Here is an 18,932-nt window from a genome sequence, read left to right on the forward strand (position 1 = left end):
AGTCAGCAGTTAATAATATTTCAATAAAAGCACACAAAAAAGCAGCACAATATAAATAGGGAATACACTAGCTAGCAGCATTAGCAAAGGTCAGGGTTCAGAGTTCATGATAGGTCACCAATTCTTCTACGAACTCTATCTATCGATTCTTGTGAGACTTGCTTTCGATCGTAAGCCAGTCCAAGAAATGCAAATACATCGATACAAATAGTAGTCATGTTGAGTTTAGGGCCCCATTCACTTGTGGCGTAGTCGTAGGGGAAGGTGTGATGGTAGTTGTGCCAACCCTCGCCAATGGCTGCTATGGCAACAAACCGATTATCACTGGGGTTCATATGCTTGTCGTATGGTTGACTTCCCCACAAATGAGCCGCAGAGTTGACCAACCACGTCGAGTGTAGTGTCATGACATAACGAAATGCAAACAAGACAAAGTAGGCCGTAGTCAAGTCCTCACCCCACACTAGGTAGGGTACAAAGGTCGGGAGTATGATATTACACAGTAGACAGAGGGGAAGGTAATAACGGATCTGGAACTGTATCACTGGATCTTTCTTAAGATCTGACACATCGACAGCTTCTCCTTTAATGAATACATCGGGATGCTTCTTCATCAGCAACCAACCTATGTGAGCAAAGAAGAAACCTCTCCTTGCGTTATGTGGATCAGCATTGGTCTCAGTGAACTTGTGATGAACTCTGTGATCTCGTGACCACACTAGTATATCATTCTGTGTGGATATACAATTGCAGAGCATTAGAATGATCTGCAGAGGCATCCTTGCTTTGTATGTCTTGTGTGCCCAGTAGCGATGTGCCCCAGCCGTCACACCTAGGCCACTCATGAGGTACATGGGGAAGAAGCTCCACCAAGTATACCACGAGGCATAGGGACCATAACACACTCCAATCAGAGCCAGAATGTGAAGAACTGTGAAGATAAAGATATTCCTCCAAACAAGTGGAGCAGTGAAACCACAAGCACGCTCAAACCAGTTCAAGTGGTAGAACTCTGTATGTGGTGTGTGATGTGTGTGTGTGTGTGTGTGTGTGTGGTGTGTGGTGTGTGTGTGTGTGGTGTGTGTGTGTGTGTGTGTGTGTGTGTGGGCAGTAAAGGAACTAAACATGCAATACAGTTATTGAAGGTTGTGTGTTTAGGAAGTGAATGATTATTATGCAATATCGATGCACACACGTATGCACACACGTATGCACACACGTATGCACATGTAGCAAATACCTTTAACAAGTTTCTGAAATCTTGGACTGAGATTAGCCGTGCTTTGAGGGTCAGGGTCAGAGGTTAACCTAGCGACTGGACCATCTTGATCTTGTAGCTCCATCGTCTTGGTTTGAGATCCTGGTGCCATGGCAACTAGAGGGAGATATGGTACACACACACACTCACACACACACACACACACACACACACACACACACACATGGACACACTCACCAGCTAGTGTACTAGTCAAGTCAGTGCAGAGAGAAACTTGTCCAGTCTATCAACTATTGAGTTATGGCAGGTCATATGATACACATTCTCAGGTGATAGTGCACAGTCTGCAGGAGCTGAGTAGCTGCTCGTGCAGGGAGAGGTCACCTCTGGATAGGGTCTCAGTAATTAGCCGCATCACTGTAACAAGTGACTCGTTAATTTAAAGGAAAATACGGTTACAATATGCACAAAGACGCCCTACATTTCGAGGGCGTCTTTTGTATCAAAACTTGGAGTAATCTAATTAAATGATGTCGTCACAATCATATAATTTGAGTGCATGGTAAAAGTATTTGTCAATTTGGCGTTACATGTCCAAGGCTGAAAATGGCCCCCAATGAAATTGTGGATTAAACGGCCATAACTTTAGCCGATGGTCCAATAATGTTAATTTTATGATTTTCTGAAAGCTTAGAGAGAGGCATTTCAGATGGTGTCATCAAAGGTTACATTTAAGTATTTACCGATACGATGGATAACAAATAGCCAACCACTTTACGCAAAAATTTGGAAAAAGTGCCTTTGCTGCACACACACACACACACACACACACACACACACACACACACACACACACACACACACACACACACACACACACACACACACACACACACACACACACACACACACACACACACACACACACACACACACACACACAAGATAGTACAAGTAGTGTCTATTTGGGAGGTTTTGCTTCCAACAGTTTCTCCTCTTGTATCTTGATTTCAAAATCCTTCTTCCTTTGTTTGTCTCTCGCCACTCTGACCTCCCTCAGCTTCCCAGCACGGCTCTGCACAAAACAGCATGTACAATAATTAATAAAAGTAATTCTGAGTAATTCATAAGAGGGATTGAAAGCGCAAGGTAAATAGCATTGCGTTTCGATCAATGTTTTCTTCTTTATTTCCTCCAGGTTATAAACTATCTACTGAGCATTAGCAATGGCTACTGGAGTCATAACATGAACTGATAGAAATGTAGCAACTTCCGTAGGTGTGCCGATACAATGAACCAGCTATCAATGATCTCTACCTATCATTAAATCCTTGATAACTTCTAAATGGGTTCACAAACAAGTCTGCTATGTCGAAACCAGCTTACTAAGGCAAAAATGAATAAGTACATACCAACCTAAAGCCAAGTGGCTGCTTTGTGCAGTAGTCACAGCCTCTCCTTGTAGAGGTACACAAAGCCAGAGCTGAAACGATACAACACTCAAAAACTGCCTTTGAAGCTTCCAAGCTCTTGGTGACATACACTATGCTTCTGTACGCTGCACAGTAGGAATGGATGCTCAGCACAGGACTAAGAATCCTTTGCTTTTTTGTTAAAAATAGTAGATTTTGACTAGCCACAGAACTTGTATCTAAGCACATCATTGGAAAGGTAATTCTGAATGCATCAATTCTGAACTATTTACAGGCTTTCAAAGTTAGCTACTTCTTCAAGTTGCTCACTTGAAGTCTTTTCACTCGCTTGTTTAGAGAAACCATTTTCTTTGATAGATTGGACAGTTTTTGTTTGTAGGCAGGAGCTTGCTGCAACTGTGTGTGTGTGTGTGTGTGTGTGTGTGTGCGTGCGTGCGTGCGTGTTGTGTGTGTGTGTGTGTGTGCTTATAGCCTGAGGTATAGCTAGCCTTGGTTGAGTGCACAGAGACTGTAGGGCCTGGGGGGGGGGGGGAGTAGTGTCTAGTATCAACCACAGACTATTCCCTACCCACAACACACATACCAGAGGATGCAGCCCACTGGTCAGTGTAATGGGATATCATAGCCTACACACATGGAGTTACCATGGAGACAGACAGCGGACTTACTGTACTTTGAATGTCTTTAGACAATGCTGACTCATCAAATTGTGAGATCTTATCACTCATTGAAGTCAGCATCTCCTCCTGGTTGGCACTGCACAAGCACACACATTCATAAGACACACCCACCCCCTCACACACTACACACACACACACATACACCCACCCCCTCACACACTGCACAAGCACACACGTTCATAAGACACACACTAGACTAGCAGCTGTCACCAGTACAATGACGTCAGTGAGTAGACTCGCTAGTCGTCACTGTTGCACGGCGAACAGTACAGTGACAGCTTGCAAGTCTACACACACACACACCCCCTCACACACTACACACCCCCCTCACACACTATACACACACACACACACACACACACTATACACACACACACACCCCTCACACACTATACACACACACACACCCCTCACACACTATACACACACACTACACCCACACGTACGTAAGCTCATTGACACTCTGCAGGACTCTGCTGATCTCTGGCTCGAGTACTGACAAGAGTCCACTTGTCAGATTCTCCACCGTATTCTCTGGGAACAGATTAAGCGCTTCTATGGCCACTGGATCCTCCATTTCATTTGTAGTACACATGCACAGTGTATTGTTAAATGTAGGGAGTCGAGTCAAGGTCAAATACAATTGACGTAGGGTCAAAGTTCTATCAAATTGCGGCGATTTAGACGCTCACGTGATGTGGGAGAGTGCCAGTATAAACTTGCGGTGTGATGGAATGCGCACAACAAGCCACAGAAATGCGTAGCACACTGCACTCCCTAACCGCAAGTGCAGTTTAGTAAAAAGCAGCGCTCAAGTTCTGCAGTTGTCCCACCAACAAACAAATGCTCTAGCACTTGTGGAGCTGGAAACACTCGAAATATGCTCTGCAGAAGAAGTTCTACTTGTCATCGCGATTTGTTGATCTGGTACAAAGGAGCTCCAGCTAGCTAGCTACAAGCACAAGTACACGCTTGGATACAAGGCTCTGGCTTGCATAGTACTACACTGGTTGCCTATGACTACAACTATATACAAGGTAACTACCAGTAGTGTGTATTGTATTAGTTGTGAGTAAACAACTTTGGGTACTTGTGATTTTATGGTTTATCTAATAAACCATTGTTTTCTTGTTGATACTGTTTATACAGCATACCATTGCCCTGCCTCTATATTACTAGCTCTATACTGGTGTCAGTGAGTACCTATCTGCACGATGCCATTAGCCAGATTCCTTCCAAGGGTGTGGCGCGCTTGCTTATTATAGCAACACTGTTGTACTATATATAACTCAGTAGAATCTGGCATGTCTTTGAGCTGTCCATTGGCTGATGGAATGTGTTCATGTTTGTAGTAATTATACTGTGTGCATATTTGCCAGTACAGTGAGTGACAGTTACTGGATAATGGCTGCAGCTATGCCACATTGCCACATTGTGGTCCAGCTCAAGTGTGTTGGCCAAAGCCGTGGTTGGAGCATTGTAATTGATCGTCCCCTTCCCCCACATTCCGGTACTGGATCATTTATCATTGCTGCATTCTGTCTGCTACTCCTACACTGCCTCTTGTGACAACTATATATCCCCTTGTTTCGTGCTTGGTTAGAGAACTTGATGCCTCTATACATTGCTGGCACTAATGCATAACATATCTGTGTACTATATTCACAGGAGGATCACTGGAGGACTGCAACTGCTGACCTCACACTATCCCCTGTCAGTGATGCGTGCACAGGGTGCAGGTGGTAGCCCTCATAGGGACACTACCTGTGCACCTGTGTGCCCATGGTTGTCAGGGTGGGTGCCATCATGCTGCTATAATTAACTCATCACAGTCACTCAGTGGGCATATGCACAAACTATAGTAATTATACATGTATGTATTGCATGTGTGCTTGAAAGTCCATAGCGTGTTGGCCTTCAACAAGGTTTTGCTGGAGTATATATAAAATTTTAAGTCCATGCATGCAGCAACAATTAAGGAGTAAGATTAAAGGTCCATCTGCGTCCCATACTATATGTAACATCAGAGGATTATCAGGGTCAAAGGGTCAAAATTGACATCTACTCTTCTTGTATCTCCAATCACGTCAGGAAGCAGCTTTACGAGTAAGACCTTTTGACCCTGATGTAAAATATATACCGTACCACCGGCACTTTGGTCAAGCAATCCCGACCAAACTACTGTTGCTGTGTGCTGCAGCTTCCCAACGATTGACAGCAACTCTGGTTTTTTTTGTTTTTTTGCATTGCATTCACTCTTCCAACAACACCCTACTTTTGCCATCGGCAGTCGAACTTGCTCCTCTACAGAGTTAATTTTGAACCCCAGAAATGTAATGCATGTCGTGGGACCTTCTATACTTTCTCTTTTGCTAGGCCTGCAAATGTCTTTCAGCTGTAAGCCACTGATTGCACATGCAGTTATCTGCTCCACACACGATAAAATCGTCCCAATATTATAGTGCCACACATATTCAATAAGCGGTGCCACCAGCACTATTTAACACACTATTTTACCAGTTACAGTGGCAACCCCCAGACGCTTTACCATCCACACTTGGTCACAGTGTTGGGTGCCGATCTCAGCCCCAAAATAATGACAATGCTGCGTCCACAAAGACTCTTCTGTTTCGTTACATGGCCCACAACCTTTGATCCACTGGGTGTACCACCGGACCAGGTTGGCCTAATCCAACAATCTTTTCACAACGTCATCCACTTAACCATATACATTAACAAACACAACTCCAAGTTGATTCCGTCATCCGAGAGATATCAACAATCAACCTCCCTAACTTGGAAAAACTCCTATTCTGCTCACTAAAATGGCAATCCTCTGCACTTCCTTTTCCAAATACTCACTGGATGCTGCATCGTCTAGCCGAAGGGACACACACCTGATCTGAAACATACAAAACTAAAACCGTTTTAGATCCCCCTCATTGTAAGTTCTCAGGGTGATCCTCCAACATTGATTTTCAATGATTCCACCCCAATGGAGTCACTATTGCTCGTAAGCACTCAACCCAACCTTCTCCAAACCGCTAAGATCCCCGTACAAAGGTACATTCCTATATATAGTTAAAACTGCCATCTTATTAGGGTAGCTAAGTGAGTGAAGATACAACTTAATGTTCCCCACTCCCTACTGGTCTCACCCGAGGGCGGACAAAGCCTAATATAATTTAAGTATTTCCTTTCCTATTATAGGGTGGGAAATGTGTCTCACCTGAGTCACAACTCCCGGTTATAGCCATTTATATGATGGTCGGAAAACCCCAGTCGTTTATATTTTATAACCACACACCGCATACATATACATGCATGTATACATTTATTTATTTATTTACACTTGACACTCATTACACTATTATCCAGGTTATCTACAAACATGAGTATCCGTCTCAGTTTGCATGGGTGAGCCCTTTTGGTACCCACTATATAGGCATGACCTGACCCATCTGATCCGCCCTTTGCACATTCTGAGCCAAACTATATGTGAGCCAAACGGCATTTGTCACACTGGCTTACTTTTATATCCATACCAAACTCGTGGGCCCCGGCCTTCACTACGATAAGCCACCACCCACGGCTTTGTATCACCCCCTCGCCATTTCCAGTCGGCCTTTGGTGGATTGTCCAGGATATTCTCAATGTCATCGGCCAGCCCCCATGCAGAACATGTTCTCCTCTGCAAAACCGAAGCTGAACAAAGTTGTATTTACTCGACATAACTCAGTTTTACCATCTACTTCCCAAACCCAGTGGGCCTGAGCAACACCCCACAGAGAACCGGTACTTTGTGGTTACATAATATATCCGGCGAAGCACTGGACCCATTGCTTGATACGTCTACTGTTTGGTTTTTGCGCAACACAAGCACATTCAGAACTTTCCTCCTCCCCTTCATTCATACCTCGGTCCTGAGATCTCCCATCTCCACCAACGATAAGTTCCCGATCCCCTTGACCACTTTCTCTGGGATTGGCTCCAACTGGCAGGGCTGGAACTATCATTCCCATGCCTGACCCCCCAACTGCCGCCATAACCTGGCACCGTGATTTAGGGTGTCCTTTCCAACCACAACACTGCGTGATCCTAGCGGAGGGTACATCCCCTCACAACGAAACACATCAGTGATCATACTGACTGACCTGCATGACTGTGCCACAATGACACTCTAATTATTATAGGGACCTTCCATAACAACGGGTTTGCCACTACAATGAGTATATAGGCCTAGACCGGTGAACTTCGGGTTAACTATTCTCCTTCCACATTCCATCACTGGCCTGTTGTCCAATAGGTTATTCACCATGGCAATGGTACTTTTTTCAATGTCCTCTACATTTTCAGTCCATCGCTATTTTTTGGGGACTGGGCGGGCGGCCAGAGAAAATTGGTTAGGGGCGCGGCGGGACTTGGGTTCAATGTGACATGTTCTGACTGACCCCCCACCTTCCGTACACTTATAGCATTTCCTCCACTGGCCACTGAACGGCCCCCACCTTCCCACCCTGAGGGGACTCTGTCTACAACACTCGGAGTTTCCTTTACTGGCCACTAACCGGCCCACATCTTCCCCACACTGAGGGGTTTCCGTACACTTGGAGTTTCCTTTACTGATTCCCGCTAGGGACCATTACACTTGAACTGTGGTTTGAACTTTCTTCATCAACCAACACAGCCGAATATTTACCATGTTGAATTTATATACGACGTTGAACTGAACACTTAATTATAATAATACACATGTATATTGCCTCTGCACACACCTGTAGTATACACACCTGTAGTATAATTATTCACTAGTCTAGTGCGCATGCGTTAAAATGTGCGCGTTATACTACTGTTAAATCCTAATAGGGTATTCCCCTATGTGGTCTGGCTATGTAAGGGTATTCCCCTAGAGGTACACAAACACATCATGTCAGTGCAGTGATGGTAGGACACAGGTTTCTAGTAGTGTGCTGTGTACTGGTGTTAACTATCTATGAGCTTGGAGGAGCTACTGGCAGTATTGACTACACGTTGGACCCTGTAACTAAGCCTAAGAAAGATGAAAAAACTGACGTATCAATCCATTTTGTACTGACAGTACCTACAAAGTTATTCAATGAAGAGAGTGTTAGTATGGTCTTCACCGTGGAGCCACTGAACCACCCACCCTTGAATATTCTGATCTCTGATATTATAGTGCCAGAATCAAGTGTATCAGTCGAGACGAAGGACGGATTTACTATGTACAGCGGAGAGTTTGAGGTTCAAGTGTCTGTTACTGCTGACACAGATGGAGTAATAGGAAACCTCCGTGCTACACTGTCCTGTGATCATCCTATTCTCTGTAAAGATGAAGACAAGACTGTAGTGAAAACTAAAGTGATTGTTCAGGAAACAAAGAGTAAGTGTCACTGTGTGTACACTACTAAATGTTGTCCTAACTACCTCCTCATCCCCACAGCTCTCAGTGTGACTGCCACGCCCTCTTATAGTGTGTCCCCAACTACAGCCGATGTTACTGTCACCCTTTCCAAGGATCTCGCTACACCTGACAAACTCACTTTATCAGTATCACTAATCAATGAAGACCCTCAAGGCGAGGGTAAGTCGTGTGTGTATATACAGGGGGTCAGCTCGATCTTGGACTGTTTTCATACCTATAAGTTTGGATTGTCCATAACTTACGTTGCTAACGCCCAATTTCCAAAAAAATGTTTTGTTATTTCGGGCCCAACCATTTTCCATTCATAAACTTGACATAAATTATTATCACGATTAAAATGTTTTTTTTATACATCACTGATGTATACATTCCATGCACAGATTACAGCAATCAAAGTGTTCTGGCCTCTGATGCTGACAGCAGTAGTTTTCCTGTTGCGTTCACTAACAACATACAGTGGGGTGAATACCAACTGATCATTGGCTGTGGAGATGATAGTGTGTGCTCTGCTCTGAGTCAGTGGATACGTTTCCCTGACCCTGTGTCTGTGGCCGCTCATCCATCATATTCCAATCTATCTGCAATCATCTTTGGTCTGAAAGAACAACTTGCTGATTGTAGTACCAGTACTGTTGCTACTAAAGCCCCTGTGACGACACCCTCTATACCCCCTAGCTCTGCTGATGCTACTACTACGGCCACCGATGCTACAGCTGGGAGCAGTTCCCAGACAACACTCTATATGGAGTTTGCAGTTGGTGGTTTGATAGCAGCTCTCGTGTGTGGTCTACTAGGATACCTCCTCTATCACTACCGGACCACGGTGGGTCTTTATTGTAGTGTTGTGTATATTGACACCATTATTGACTGTTCACTTGTCTCTTGCACACATGATTAGGTGAAGGAGTGGATTTGCTCTAAGAAAGTTGTTGTGTCCAACCTACCAATTGCAAGGAAGCTGCGCAGAAATGCTGGTAGTAGGTACTCCAAGCTGCCCCAGACCATGCAAGAAGCACTGCATCAGGACTGACTATAGCTATTGTACATAATTATGAACATGTATTCATATACGCTGCTTTGTTAATTTCTCATAACATATTAATTTGTTCATACATGCAAGATAAATTGTCATTTGTTGTAAGACCATGTATATACAAATCATGATCATTAAGCGAAGATCCCGCTATACGGTAATCAAATTCAATTATTAGGGTATACGACGTAACATACCACAATTTATAATGGTACAAAACAGCAGTATAAATCAAATGGCTCAGCACACACCACACAGCTACACTACATGTATGCTAGCTACTATATAAACAGTCCCCTAGCTATAGAGCTAGCTACAAGTGTTCAGGTGGTGGTCAAGTCCACAGCAGGTAGCACAGTGCCAGTGACTTGTCCAAAGCCCACTCTATAACCAGGGCCCTGACAATAGCCAGTCATGATGACTGTGTCTCCATCTTGGAGGAACTTCCTTGTCTCTCCATTAGGCAGGCTGATGGGTTTGGTCCCCTTCCAGGAAAGCTCCAACATTGAGCCATAAGAGTCAGGGCTCTGTGTGTGTGTGTGTGTGTGTGTGTGTGTGTGGGGGGGGGGGGGTAATGGACTGTACACAGTGACACACATACACAGTACAGTTAGTGTACACATAAAACCTTACATAAGTCAACCACTAATCAACCACTATAGTCTACACACTGTACAACTAAATTCAATTAGTGCAGATTGTCAATCAGTGTTGTACAGACTTCAAGTGAGATGGAGGGTTTGCAGCTACACACAGTGAGGGCAGCTACGCACAGTGAGGGCAGCTAAGAAACCTCCGTGCTACACTGTCCTGTGACCATCCTATTCTCTGTAAAGATGAAGACAAGACTGTAGTGAAAACTAAAGTGATTGTCAAGGAAACAAAGAGTAAGTGTCACTGTGTGTACACTACTAAATGTTGTCCCAACTACCTCCTCATCCCCACAGCTCTCAGTGTGACTGCCACGCCCTCTTATAGTGTGTCCCCAACTACAGCCGATGTTACTGTCACCCTTTCCAAGGATCTCGCTACACCTGACAAACTCACTTTATCAGTATCACTAATCAATGAAGACCCTCAAGGCGAGGGTAAGTCGTGTGTGTATATACAGGGGGTCAGCCCGATCTTGGACTGTTTTCATAGCTAAGTTTGGATTGTCCATAACTTGCGTTGCTAACACCCAATTTCAATTGCTCTTTGAGTGCTGCAATAATTATTGTGTGCGAGTAATTTATTGTGGGCCCAAATTGTTCAAAATATGCATTTTGTGTTTAGATCTGAGTTTATGTTGTATACATTCCATGCACAGATTACAGCAGTGAAGGTGTTCTGGCCTCTGATGCTGAGAGTAGTTTTCCTGTTGTGTTCCCCAACATACAGTGGGGTGACTACCAACTGACCATTGGCTGTGGGAACAATAGTGTGTGCTCTGCTCTGAGTCAGTGGATACATTTCCCTGAACCTGTGTCTGTGCCCGCCCATCCATCATATTCAGAGCTATCTAAAACAATTTTTGGTTTGAAGGCTGATCTTAAGAACATAGATTGTACCACTGTGGCTGCCACTACGGCTGAAACTTCTAGCAGTAAGTGCGAGTGATTTTGCTCTTACAACAGGTACCCCTACCCCGTCAACTATGACAACCTCTTCCACTAATGAAGGTGTGGCTGTGACTACTGAAGCTCCTGGTCCCCCCGCTATGCCTTTAACTCGCTATATGAAGTTAGCAGTTGGTGGTTTGATAGCAGCTCTGGTGTGTGGTCTACTAGGATACCTCCTCTATCACTACCGGACCAAGGTGGGTCTTTATTGTAGTGTTGTGTATATTGACACCATTATTGACTGTACACTTGTCTCCTGCTCACATGATTAGGTGAAGGAGTGGATTTGCTCTAAGAAAGTTGTTGTGTCCAACCTACCAATTGCAAGGAAGCTGCGTAAAAATGCTAGTAGCAAGTACTCCAAGCTACCCCAGACCATGCAAGAGGCACTGCATCAGGACTGACTGATCTGATTGACACTGGCTATAGAGCTACTGGACATTTGGCACTCTAGTCTATTCATGCTGCATTTGTTAAATTCATGATTTTACATGATACTGTACCATACTGTACTGGTCATTTGAACAAAGAATGTTGTCAGTTGTAATAACTACCTACTAGCCTGGATTTGTGGGTACATCAAAGTATAATATTGGGGCTAAAGCTAGCCCTCCATCACAGGCCGCACTTCTCCTGAACTACCCTCGATCCCAGGCCGCACTGCATGCAGAATAGTGATGTCATTTAATAATTATTACACAGTAATAAATGTAAGGGTATTCCCCTAGAGGTACACACAACAAGTACATGTACTTTCTAAAAGTGTAGCTAGCTAGCTATGGAAAGACACAGGTTTCTAGTGTGCTGTGTGCTGGTGTTAACTGTCTATGAGCTTGGAGGAGCTACTGCAAATGTTGTCTACAAGTTCGACTCTAAGAAAGATGTGAACGACACATTGCATATTATGTTTCGAGTGATACCTGGAGATGTATTCGATGAAGATAGTATTAGCCTGAACTTCACCGTTGAATCACTCAACCAAGCTGCCTTGAATATTCCAACCACTAACATACCAACACTGAAAATAAAAAAAAAGATCGTGGAGAACGAATACGGGAATAGCAATGAGTATTTAGGCAGTTTTGATGTGTCTGTTACTGCTCACACTGATGGAGTGCTAACAGGAGACCTCAGTGCTACACTGTCCTGTGATCATGATCTCTGTAAAGACAGCGACAATAATGTAGTGGAAACTGAAGTCGTGATTGTTCAGGAAACAAAGAGTGAGTGTGTACACTAGTAATGTTGTCCCTAACTACCTCCTCCTCCACACAGCTCTTCATGTGACTGCCACGCCCTCTTATGATGTGTCCCAAACTAGTCCTACAGCCAACGTCACTATCACCCTCTCAAAGGATCTCGCTACACCTGACGAACTCACTTTATCAGTATCACTAATCAATGAAGACCCCCAAGGCGATGGTAAGTGATCATAATTTATGTGTAACATTAGGAGGTCAAGGGGCATGTTTTTGTAGCTAAGTTTTAGAGGCCATAACTTATGTTGCGAACATTCGATTTCCAAATTTAGTAGCATAATGGGCTTATACAAATTTTATTTTGGGCCCAAATTGTCCGAAAAAAGATGATTTACTTAATCAGATCAGTGATTGCTTGCTGGTCAAAAGTGTTTGAAATGGGCATCTCTAACTTTGAACTGCTAATAATTGTATACATTCCATGCACAGATTACAGCAGTGAACGGGTTCCTGTCCCTAAGGCTGAGAGTAGTTTTCCTGTTGTGTTCACTAACATACAGTGGGGTGACTACCAACTGACCATTGGCTGTGGGAACAATAGTGTGTGCTCTGCTCTGAGTCAGTGGATAGATTTCCCTGAACCTGTGTCTGTGGCCGCCCATCCATCATTACCAGAGATAGGTGCTACAATCTTTGATTTGAAGAAAACAGTCGCTGATTATAACACTATTAAGGATGATGATAAAAATCTTCAGGAAAAGGTTGCTTCTTTGAGTAGCCATTCTGACTATCTTACTGACATGGTTTCTGTGCTAATAGTGGAAATAGCCGAACTTAAAGCACTGCATAATGGTGAGTGTGCACGTGATTGGGTCACCTTATTATTTTTAATTATTGCAGTTACCGATGACCCCTCTCCCACTACAACTCTTACCCCCGTTATCATCACTGAAACAGCTGAAGCTACTATCAGTAAGTGTGAGTGCATGTGTCTTATTGACTTGTGTGTGTTGTTCTTACTGCAGGTACCACTGAAACTACGACTACCACTGAGCCTATTACTACTCCGACGACAACAACCTCTATATCTGATGATAACAGTACCACCACTAGTGTCGGTGGTGCTAGTGATGCCGGTGGTGCCGGTGATGCCCCCTCTCAGACAACACGCTATATGGAGTTTGCAGTTGGTGGTTTGATAGCAGCTCTCGTGTGTGGTCTACTAGGATACCTCCTCTATCACTACCGGACCAAGGTGGGTCTTTATTGTAGTATTGTGTGACATTATATTGACTGTTCACTGTTCACTTGTCTCTTGCTCACATGATCAGGTGAAGGAGTGGATTTGCTCTAAGAAAGTTGTTGTGTCCAACCTACCAATTGCAAGGAAGCTGCGTAGAAATGCTGGTAGTAGGTACTCCAAGCTTCCCCGGACCATGCAAGAAGCACTGCATCAGGACTGATCAATTGACTTATGATAGCATCGATTATACATGCATAATAAGTTCATTCTGCTTTAATAATATCTCAGAACACATAATTAATTTTAATTTTGTCCCAGATGAATTGTCTATTTGTTGCAAATTACCATAAATATTAAGTTGATCATTAGCCAAATAGCATACTATAATTATATATAGCTAGTATAATCAAATTTGATTATTTAGGGTGTTCTGGAAATATATGCAATACGTAACCTCGAGTTAATCACCAAAATTCAGAGTACAAAAACAATAAATCAAATGCCTCAGCACACACCACACAGCTACACTACTACATGTATGCTAGCTATTATAAACAGTCCAGCTATAGAGCTAGCTACAAGTGTTCAGGTGGTGGTCAAGTCCACAGCAGGTAGCACAGTGCCAGTGACTTGTCCAAAGCCCACTCTATAACCAGGGCCCTGACAATAGCCAGTCATGATGACTGTGTCTCCATCTTGGAGGAACTTCCTTGTCTCTCCATTAGGCAGGCTGATGGGTTTGGTCCCCTTCCAGGAAAGCTCCAACATTGAACCATAAGAGTCAGGGCTCTGTGTGTGTGTGTGTGTGTGTGGGGGGGGGGGGGGTAATGGACTGCACACAGTGACACACATACACAGTACAGTTAGTGTACACATAAAACCTTACATAAGTCAATCACTAATCAACCACTAGTCTACACACTGTACAACTAAATTCAATTAGTGCAGATTGTCAATCAGTGTTGTATCTTAGTGAGATGGAGGGTTTGCAGCTACACACAGTGAGGGCAGCTACGCACAGTGAGGGCAGCTACGCACAGTGAGGGCAGCTACGCACAGTGAGGGCAGCTACGCACAGTGAGGGCAGCTACGCACAGTGAGGGCAGCTACGCACAGTGAGGGCAGCTACACACAGTGAGGGCAGCTACACACAGTGAGGGCAGCTACACACAGTGAGGGCAGCTACACACATGCCCTACAGTACCACCAAGAGTGCATAAGAAGAGAACTGATACTTCTACACAAACACTGTACACAAAGTAACGTGACATCCTGTCAATTGCACGTGAGCAACTTGCAATTGATGACGTTTGCGCATAATTACGCAACGCACAGAAGTTGTTAATGGAGATTACTAGTAAGTTTACAATACTTTATCACGTGTGAGTCATGTTACTTTGTGCACAGTGTTTGTGTAGAAGTATCAGTAGTTCGACACTCTTCTCTTCTTATGCACTTTTGGTGGTACTGTACACACTAGTATCATATGTACACAGGTAGTGCAGTCAACACAGTATATCATAGGTAGAGTGTGACCTACCTTTCCACTGATGGTTCCAGATCCACAGAGGTCACCAGGGTTCATGTTACAGCCAGTCACTGAGTGATGGGCTAGCTGCTGTTTCATGCTCCAATACAAGTTCTGCACAAACACAACCAACACTCACTGTACAACACTGACTGTACTGACTACTGACAAGTGTAGGAATTACACAAATATACTGGCATTTTAAGGGGTTTAAAAGTAGAGTGTATGCCTGTACACAGCAGCACTATGCATGGGGTCATGTTCCAAAACAGACACCAAAAGAAGACATCACGGAGATAGTGCCTCAGGCCCTGATACTGACACTCAACCAGTGTACTAGTCTACAGTATCCTTACTCTAAATAACTCACTTTAGAGCTGGTCTTAGAGATAGTGAATGGAGTTGTTAGATCCTTAGCTGTGTGTGTGTGTGTGTGTGTGTGTGTGTGGGTGTGTGTGTGTGTGTGTGTGTGTGTGTGTGTGGGTGTGTGTGTGTGTGTGTGTGTGTGTGTGTGTGGGGTGTGTGTTGTGTGTGTGTGTGTGTGTGTGTGTGTGTGGGTGTGTGTGGGGTGTGCTAGCTACAGTAGTAGACATGTCAGTACACACACTCACTGGTCAAGGCCACCTCTAGTTGAACATCAAATGAGTAGCGATCATCATGACGAAGGTAGGGCAGTGGAGTAGGGTCCACCTGCACAGGGTACAGTGGGTACAACATGACACACTTGAAACTGCTCTTTTGGGAATGCTACAGGGTTAGGGTTAGATGATCATCTACTACATGTAATTAGCCTCTTCCCAGGCCTTACTTTTTTTGCTGTTGTCACTGTTCATCCATAAATCATAAGAAAGACAAGTGAGGCAGCAAAGAAAGAAATGGGCGTACAGTTAAGAAAAAGTAAGGCCTGGTTTGGGAAATCGCGTGATCCACAAGGATTTTTATGAACGTGGGCGATATGTAGCCCACAATCGTGACGTAAGGTATTCTCCCACGCATTCAGAGTTAATAAGACTGTACTGAGACAACCACCAAGCTGTGCTGCAAGTCAGATCAGAGAACCAGCGTGGCCAGCTCTGGTGGCAGTAGCTACCTGCTATATATGATAATGATGACTAAGCTATTCTTGATCTATACTAGCATGTAGAAAGACACAAGAAAAGGTGATAGTCTGATAGAATCTGAACACACAATTGCAAATTCAATCTAGACTAGTAGATCATCTAGCTAAGCCTAAGGTATAGCTAGCTACAGTGCTTGCAAACTTCCAGTTCCAAGTCCATGTCCAGCTTGCTGCTTTATTAGTCATAGATTTCTGCGTGGGCAGTCCAACATCTCTAGCTCAGCATGCCCACGCTCATTTTCACCCTTCTACCACCCTTCTACCCTCACGCGACTTCCCGATACAGGCTCTCCTTTTTCCTAACTCTACGTCTATTTCTTTCTTTATTCCTCCAATTAATACAGTATTTTATCTTATTGAACGATTGTGATAAAGAACAGAGCCTATGTAGAGGCTAACATGTAATAACTTCCAAGCACACACCCACCCACCCACCCACAGCCACACACACACACACACACACACCCACACACACACACTTACTTGTACAGGATTATCAATGACAAATGGCATAAGGGCGTCCATGGTGACCACCCAGGGTGATATATGGGTCCCCATGTTCTTGGCCAGGAACGGACCCAATGGAACATACTCCCACTTCTGTATGTCTCGTGCACTCCAATCATTCATCAGCACAACACCAAATATGTGATCCTGGGCCGTCTGCACACTGATTGGTCGACCAAGCTGGTTGCCAGGGCCAACAAAGAATGCCATCTCCAGCTCAAAATCCATCAGCTTACAAGGTCCAAATACTGGAGGCTTATCTGTGTGTGTGTGTGTGTGTGTGTGTGTGTGTGTGTGTGGGCGAGGAGGGGGGTAGTAGCCTGCACACACTGCATACTAGTTTTCTCCTCACTTGAAATCCTATTTATAAGCCGACCAGGATTATACAGTATAGCGGGTAATGTTCAGTTGGTGCATATTTTCGTATGAACTGCCTAACTAACCCGTATTCTAAATATTCATACAGCTCAGGATAGTGACGTTGAACCTATTGCTAGAATAATAGATCGTATGATGCTCTACAAAGTGAAGTGTGCACTGCCTGCCTGTGTCACAGCCATTTCTGCTTTTAGAGTACTGCTTACCCAGGACAAAGGTCAACAATGGCTAACCTAGGTACAAAGGTCAACTAATTGCGTACCTAGGTCAGGTCTTTGCTGTCCATTGGGGCGATGTATTGGTGTGCCAGATATCACCACCGAGGAGGCGCGACCATGGTAACCAACAGGTAGGTGGAGCCTATATGGGGGGGGCAATATTGAGGGGGCGGGAGGTACAACCAGTGATTGCTGACTCACCAGTTTGGCATGAGAGCATTCTCTGGTCCCCTGAACATGGTCCCCACATTGGTGGCATGCTCACGTGACGAGTAGAAGTCAGTGTAGTCACCTATACAGTATATATAGACACATACATGCAGACAGGTATATAACACACCAATACATACAGACAGGTATACAACACACCAATACATACAGACAGGTATATAACACACCAATACATACAGACAGGTATACAACACACCAATACATACAGACAGGTATATAACACACCAATACATACAGACAGGTATATAACACACCAATACATACAGACAGGTATACAACACACCAATACATACAGACAGGTATATAACACACCAATACATGCAGACAGGTATATAACACACCAATACATACAGACAGGTATATAACACACCAATACGTGCTGGCAATTGCATAGTGACATCAGCCTGTGGTATTAGACACGCCCCCCTCATGACATCATCGTCCCTCAGAGCACACTATAAGAGCGAGGATACAACCACACAGTGGGACAATGAGTGTACCTCATCTTGTGATAGCAGTCGTGTCAGTGTAGTCCTCGCTTCAGTCCACGCTGCTCGACCCAATCCCATGAACCCATTCAGTGTAGACTCTTGAAACACCTACACACACACACACACACACACACATTGCAATAAGGTATATAGGGACAGGGGTCAGGGTTCACCTTGACCAAGTCTCCACTAAAGAACTTGGAGGCTATCACTGAGACATCCAGGACCTCGTTGCCAATAGCAACACCAATACGAGGACGAGGCTGCACGAAAGTGATATAATTATAATGCAGCTAGCAGACACACACACCCACACACATCACACTACTCACACACATCACACTACTCACACTACTAGGGGACCATGTGCTTACATTGGTTGCAGTGGTGAATATTCCATAGGGAAGGTTTTGCAGGGAAAAATGGCTGCCTTCTGGTACTTGAACCCACGACATGATCTCTGTAGCTCAGCGAGAAGTGTTGAGCAGTTATAGCAAGGTGATCTGTAGCGAAGCTTCTGCAGCACACAAATAGTTGATACGGTAAGGATCGTCTGTAGCTAGGTCAGGTGAACACCATTACCGCGGCCAATAATCGATATTGATAAC

At 44.3% G+C, this 18,932-nt stretch overlaps 6 protein-coding genes across 10 annotated transcripts in view; 3 read left to right on the forward strand and 3 right to left on the reverse strand.

Annotated features, from left to right (window-relative positions):
• The window catches only part of LOC135335843 (uncharacterized), a gene marked incomplete in the record, with an annotated part of 743,773 nt that overhangs the window by 50,737 nt on the left and 674,104 nt on the right, over positions 1-18,932 (forward strand).
• On the reverse strand, positions 3-1,618 carry LOC135336026 (acyl-CoA desaturase-like). The gene is made up of 3 exons (XM_064531794.1): positions 1,457-1,618; positions 1,241-1,375; positions 3-1,012 (listed from the first exon to the last, which is right to left on the reverse strand). Exons 2-3 carry the CDS (start codon positions 1,368-1,370, stop codon positions 105-107), a joined length of 1,038 nt encoding a protein of 345 aa, XP_064387864.1. The 5' UTR covers positions 1,371-1,375; positions 1,457-1,618; the 3' UTR covers positions 3-104.
• On the reverse strand, positions 1,958-3,972 carry LOC135336074 (uncharacterized). Of its 2 annotated transcripts, XR_010394678.1 has the most exons (5): positions 3,779-3,972; positions 3,321-3,408; positions 2,962-3,048; positions 2,121-2,294; positions 1,958-2,026 (listed from the first exon to the last, which is right to left on the reverse strand). XR_010394678.1 is itself a non-coding variant. In XM_064531863.1 (4 exons), exons 1-4 carry the CDS (start codon positions 3,925-3,927, stop codon positions 2,181-2,183), a joined length of 438 nt encoding a protein of 145 aa, XP_064387933.1. In that variant the 5' UTR covers positions 3,928-3,972; the 3' UTR covers positions 1,958-2,180. The 2 variants fall into 2 exon arrangements, 1 of the variants encoding a protein (XP_064387933.1); XM_064531863.1 differs by having other exon boundaries at positions 1,958-2,294.
• Positions 8,231-14,213, forward strand: LOC135335997 (location of vulva defective 1-like). Of its 3 annotated transcripts, none has more exons than XM_064531744.1 (6): positions 8,231-8,733; positions 12,685-12,831; positions 13,098-13,460; positions 13,509-13,580; positions 13,634-13,863; positions 13,940-14,213. In XM_064531744.1, the coding sequence occupies exons 1-6, from the start codon at positions 8,274-8,276 to the stop codon at positions 14,069-14,071; spliced, it is 1,404 nt and encodes a 467-aa protein (XP_064387814.1). In that variant the 5' UTR covers positions 8,231-8,273; the 3' UTR covers positions 14,072-14,213. The 3 variants fall into 3 exon arrangements, with proteins under 3 accessions (XP_064387814.1, XP_064387816.1, XP_064387815.1); XM_064531745.1 differs by lacking the exon at positions 8,231-8,733 and adding an exon at positions 12,118-12,632; XM_064531746.1 differs by lacking the exons at positions 12,685-12,831; positions 13,098-13,460; positions 13,509-13,580; positions 13,634-13,863; positions 13,940-14,213 and adding exons at positions 8,794-8,934; positions 9,156-9,598; positions 9,674-9,916.
• On the reverse strand, positions 10,099-18,908 carry LOC135336013 (fumarylacetoacetase-like). Of its 2 annotated transcripts, none has more exons than XM_064531776.1 (11): positions 18,699-18,908; positions 18,498-18,587; positions 18,334-18,432; positions 18,204-18,288; positions 17,804-17,894; positions 17,647-17,744; positions 16,983-17,266; positions 15,991-16,069; positions 15,750-15,796; positions 15,392-15,493; positions 10,099-10,335 (listed from the first exon to the last, which is right to left on the reverse strand). In XM_064531776.1, exons 1-11 carry the CDS (start codon positions 18,777-18,779, stop codon positions 10,132-10,134), a joined length of 1,260 nt encoding a protein of 419 aa, XP_064387846.1. In that variant the 5' UTR covers positions 18,780-18,908; the 3' UTR covers positions 10,099-10,131. The 2 variants fall into 2 exon arrangements, with proteins under 2 accessions (XP_064387846.1, XP_064387845.1); XM_064531775.1 differs by lacking the exon at positions 10,099-10,335 and adding an exon at positions 14,293-14,640 and having other exon boundaries at positions 18,699-18,907.
• On the forward strand, positions 10,540-11,959 carry LOC135336332 (uncharacterized). Its single transcript, XM_064532092.1, has 6 exons — positions 10,540-10,582; positions 10,645-10,695; positions 10,756-10,896; positions 11,118-11,393; positions 11,470-11,606; positions 11,682-11,959. The coding sequence occupies exons 1-6, from the start codon at positions 10,540-10,542 to the stop codon at positions 11,811-11,813; spliced, it is 780 nt and encodes a 259-aa protein (XP_064388162.1). The 3' UTR covers positions 11,814-11,959.

Source organism: Halichondria panicea, chromosome 5 (assembly GCF_963675165.1).
Source record: "Halichondria panicea chromosome 5, odHalPani1.1, whole genome shotgun sequence".
Taxonomy (NCBI): domain Eukaryota; kingdom Metazoa; phylum Porifera; class Demospongiae; order Suberitida; family Halichondriidae; genus Halichondria; species Halichondria panicea.

Excerpts from the sequence above, each read along its gene's own strand:
- LOC135336026 (XM_064531794.1), bottom strand. The coding sequence starts at position 1,370 with ATGGCACCAGGATCTCAAACCAAGACGATGGAGCTACAAGATCAAGAT. Across the intron at positions 1,013-1,240 it reads ATTTCAGAAACTTGTTAAAG|AGTTCTACCACTTGAACTGG; the intron begins GTATTTGCTACA and ends CACCACATACAG.
- LOC135336074 (XM_064531863.1), bottom strand. The coding sequence starts at position 3,927 with ATGTGTACTACAAATGAAATGGAGGATCCAGTGGCCATAGAAGCGCTT. Across the intron at positions 3,409-3,778 it reads CAGAGTGTCAATGAGCTTAC|TGCCAACCAGGAGGAGATGC; the intron begins GTACGTGTGGGT and ends GTGCTTGTGCAG. Across the intron at positions 3,049-3,320 it reads CTAAAGACATTCAAAGTACA|TTGCAGCAAGCTCCTGCCTA; the intron begins GTAAGTCCGCTG and ends ACACACACACAG.
- LOC135335997 (XM_064531744.1), top strand. The coding sequence starts at position 8,274 with ATGGTAGGACACAGGTTTCTAGTAGTGTGCTGTGTACTGGTGTTAACT. Across the intron at positions 8,734-12,684 it reads GATTGTTCAGGAAACAAAGA|CTCTTCATGTGACTGCCACG; the intron begins GTAAGTGTCACT and ends TCCTCCACACAG. Across the intron at positions 12,832-13,097 it reads TGAAGACCCCCAAGGCGATG|ATTACAGCAGTGAACGGGTT; the intron begins GTAAGTGATCAT and ends TTCCATGCACAG.
- LOC135336332 (XM_064532092.1), top strand. The coding sequence starts at position 10,540 with ATGGAGGGTTTGCAGCTACACACAGTGAGGGCAGCTACGCACA. Across the intron at positions 10,696-10,755 it reads GATTGTCAAGGAAACAAAGA|CTCTCAGTGTGACTGCCACG; the intron begins GTAAGTGTCACT and ends TCATCCCCACAG. Across the intron at positions 11,607-11,681 it reads TCTATCACTACCGGACCAAG|GTGAAGGAGTGGATTTGCTC; the intron begins GTGGGTCTTTAT and ends TCACATGATTAG.
- LOC135336013 (XM_064531776.1), bottom strand. The coding sequence starts at position 18,779 with ATGTCGTGGGTTCAAGTACCAGAAGGCAGCCATTTTTCCCTGCAAAAC. Across the intron at positions 17,267-17,646 it reads ACAGCAAAGACCTGACCTAG|ATAAGCCTCCAGTATTTGGA; the intron begins GTACGCAATTAG and ends ACACACACACAG. Across the intron at positions 15,494-15,749 it reads TCTCTAAGACCAGCTCTAAA|AACTTGTATTGGAGCATGAA; the intron begins GTGAGTTATTTA and ends GTGTTTGTGCAG.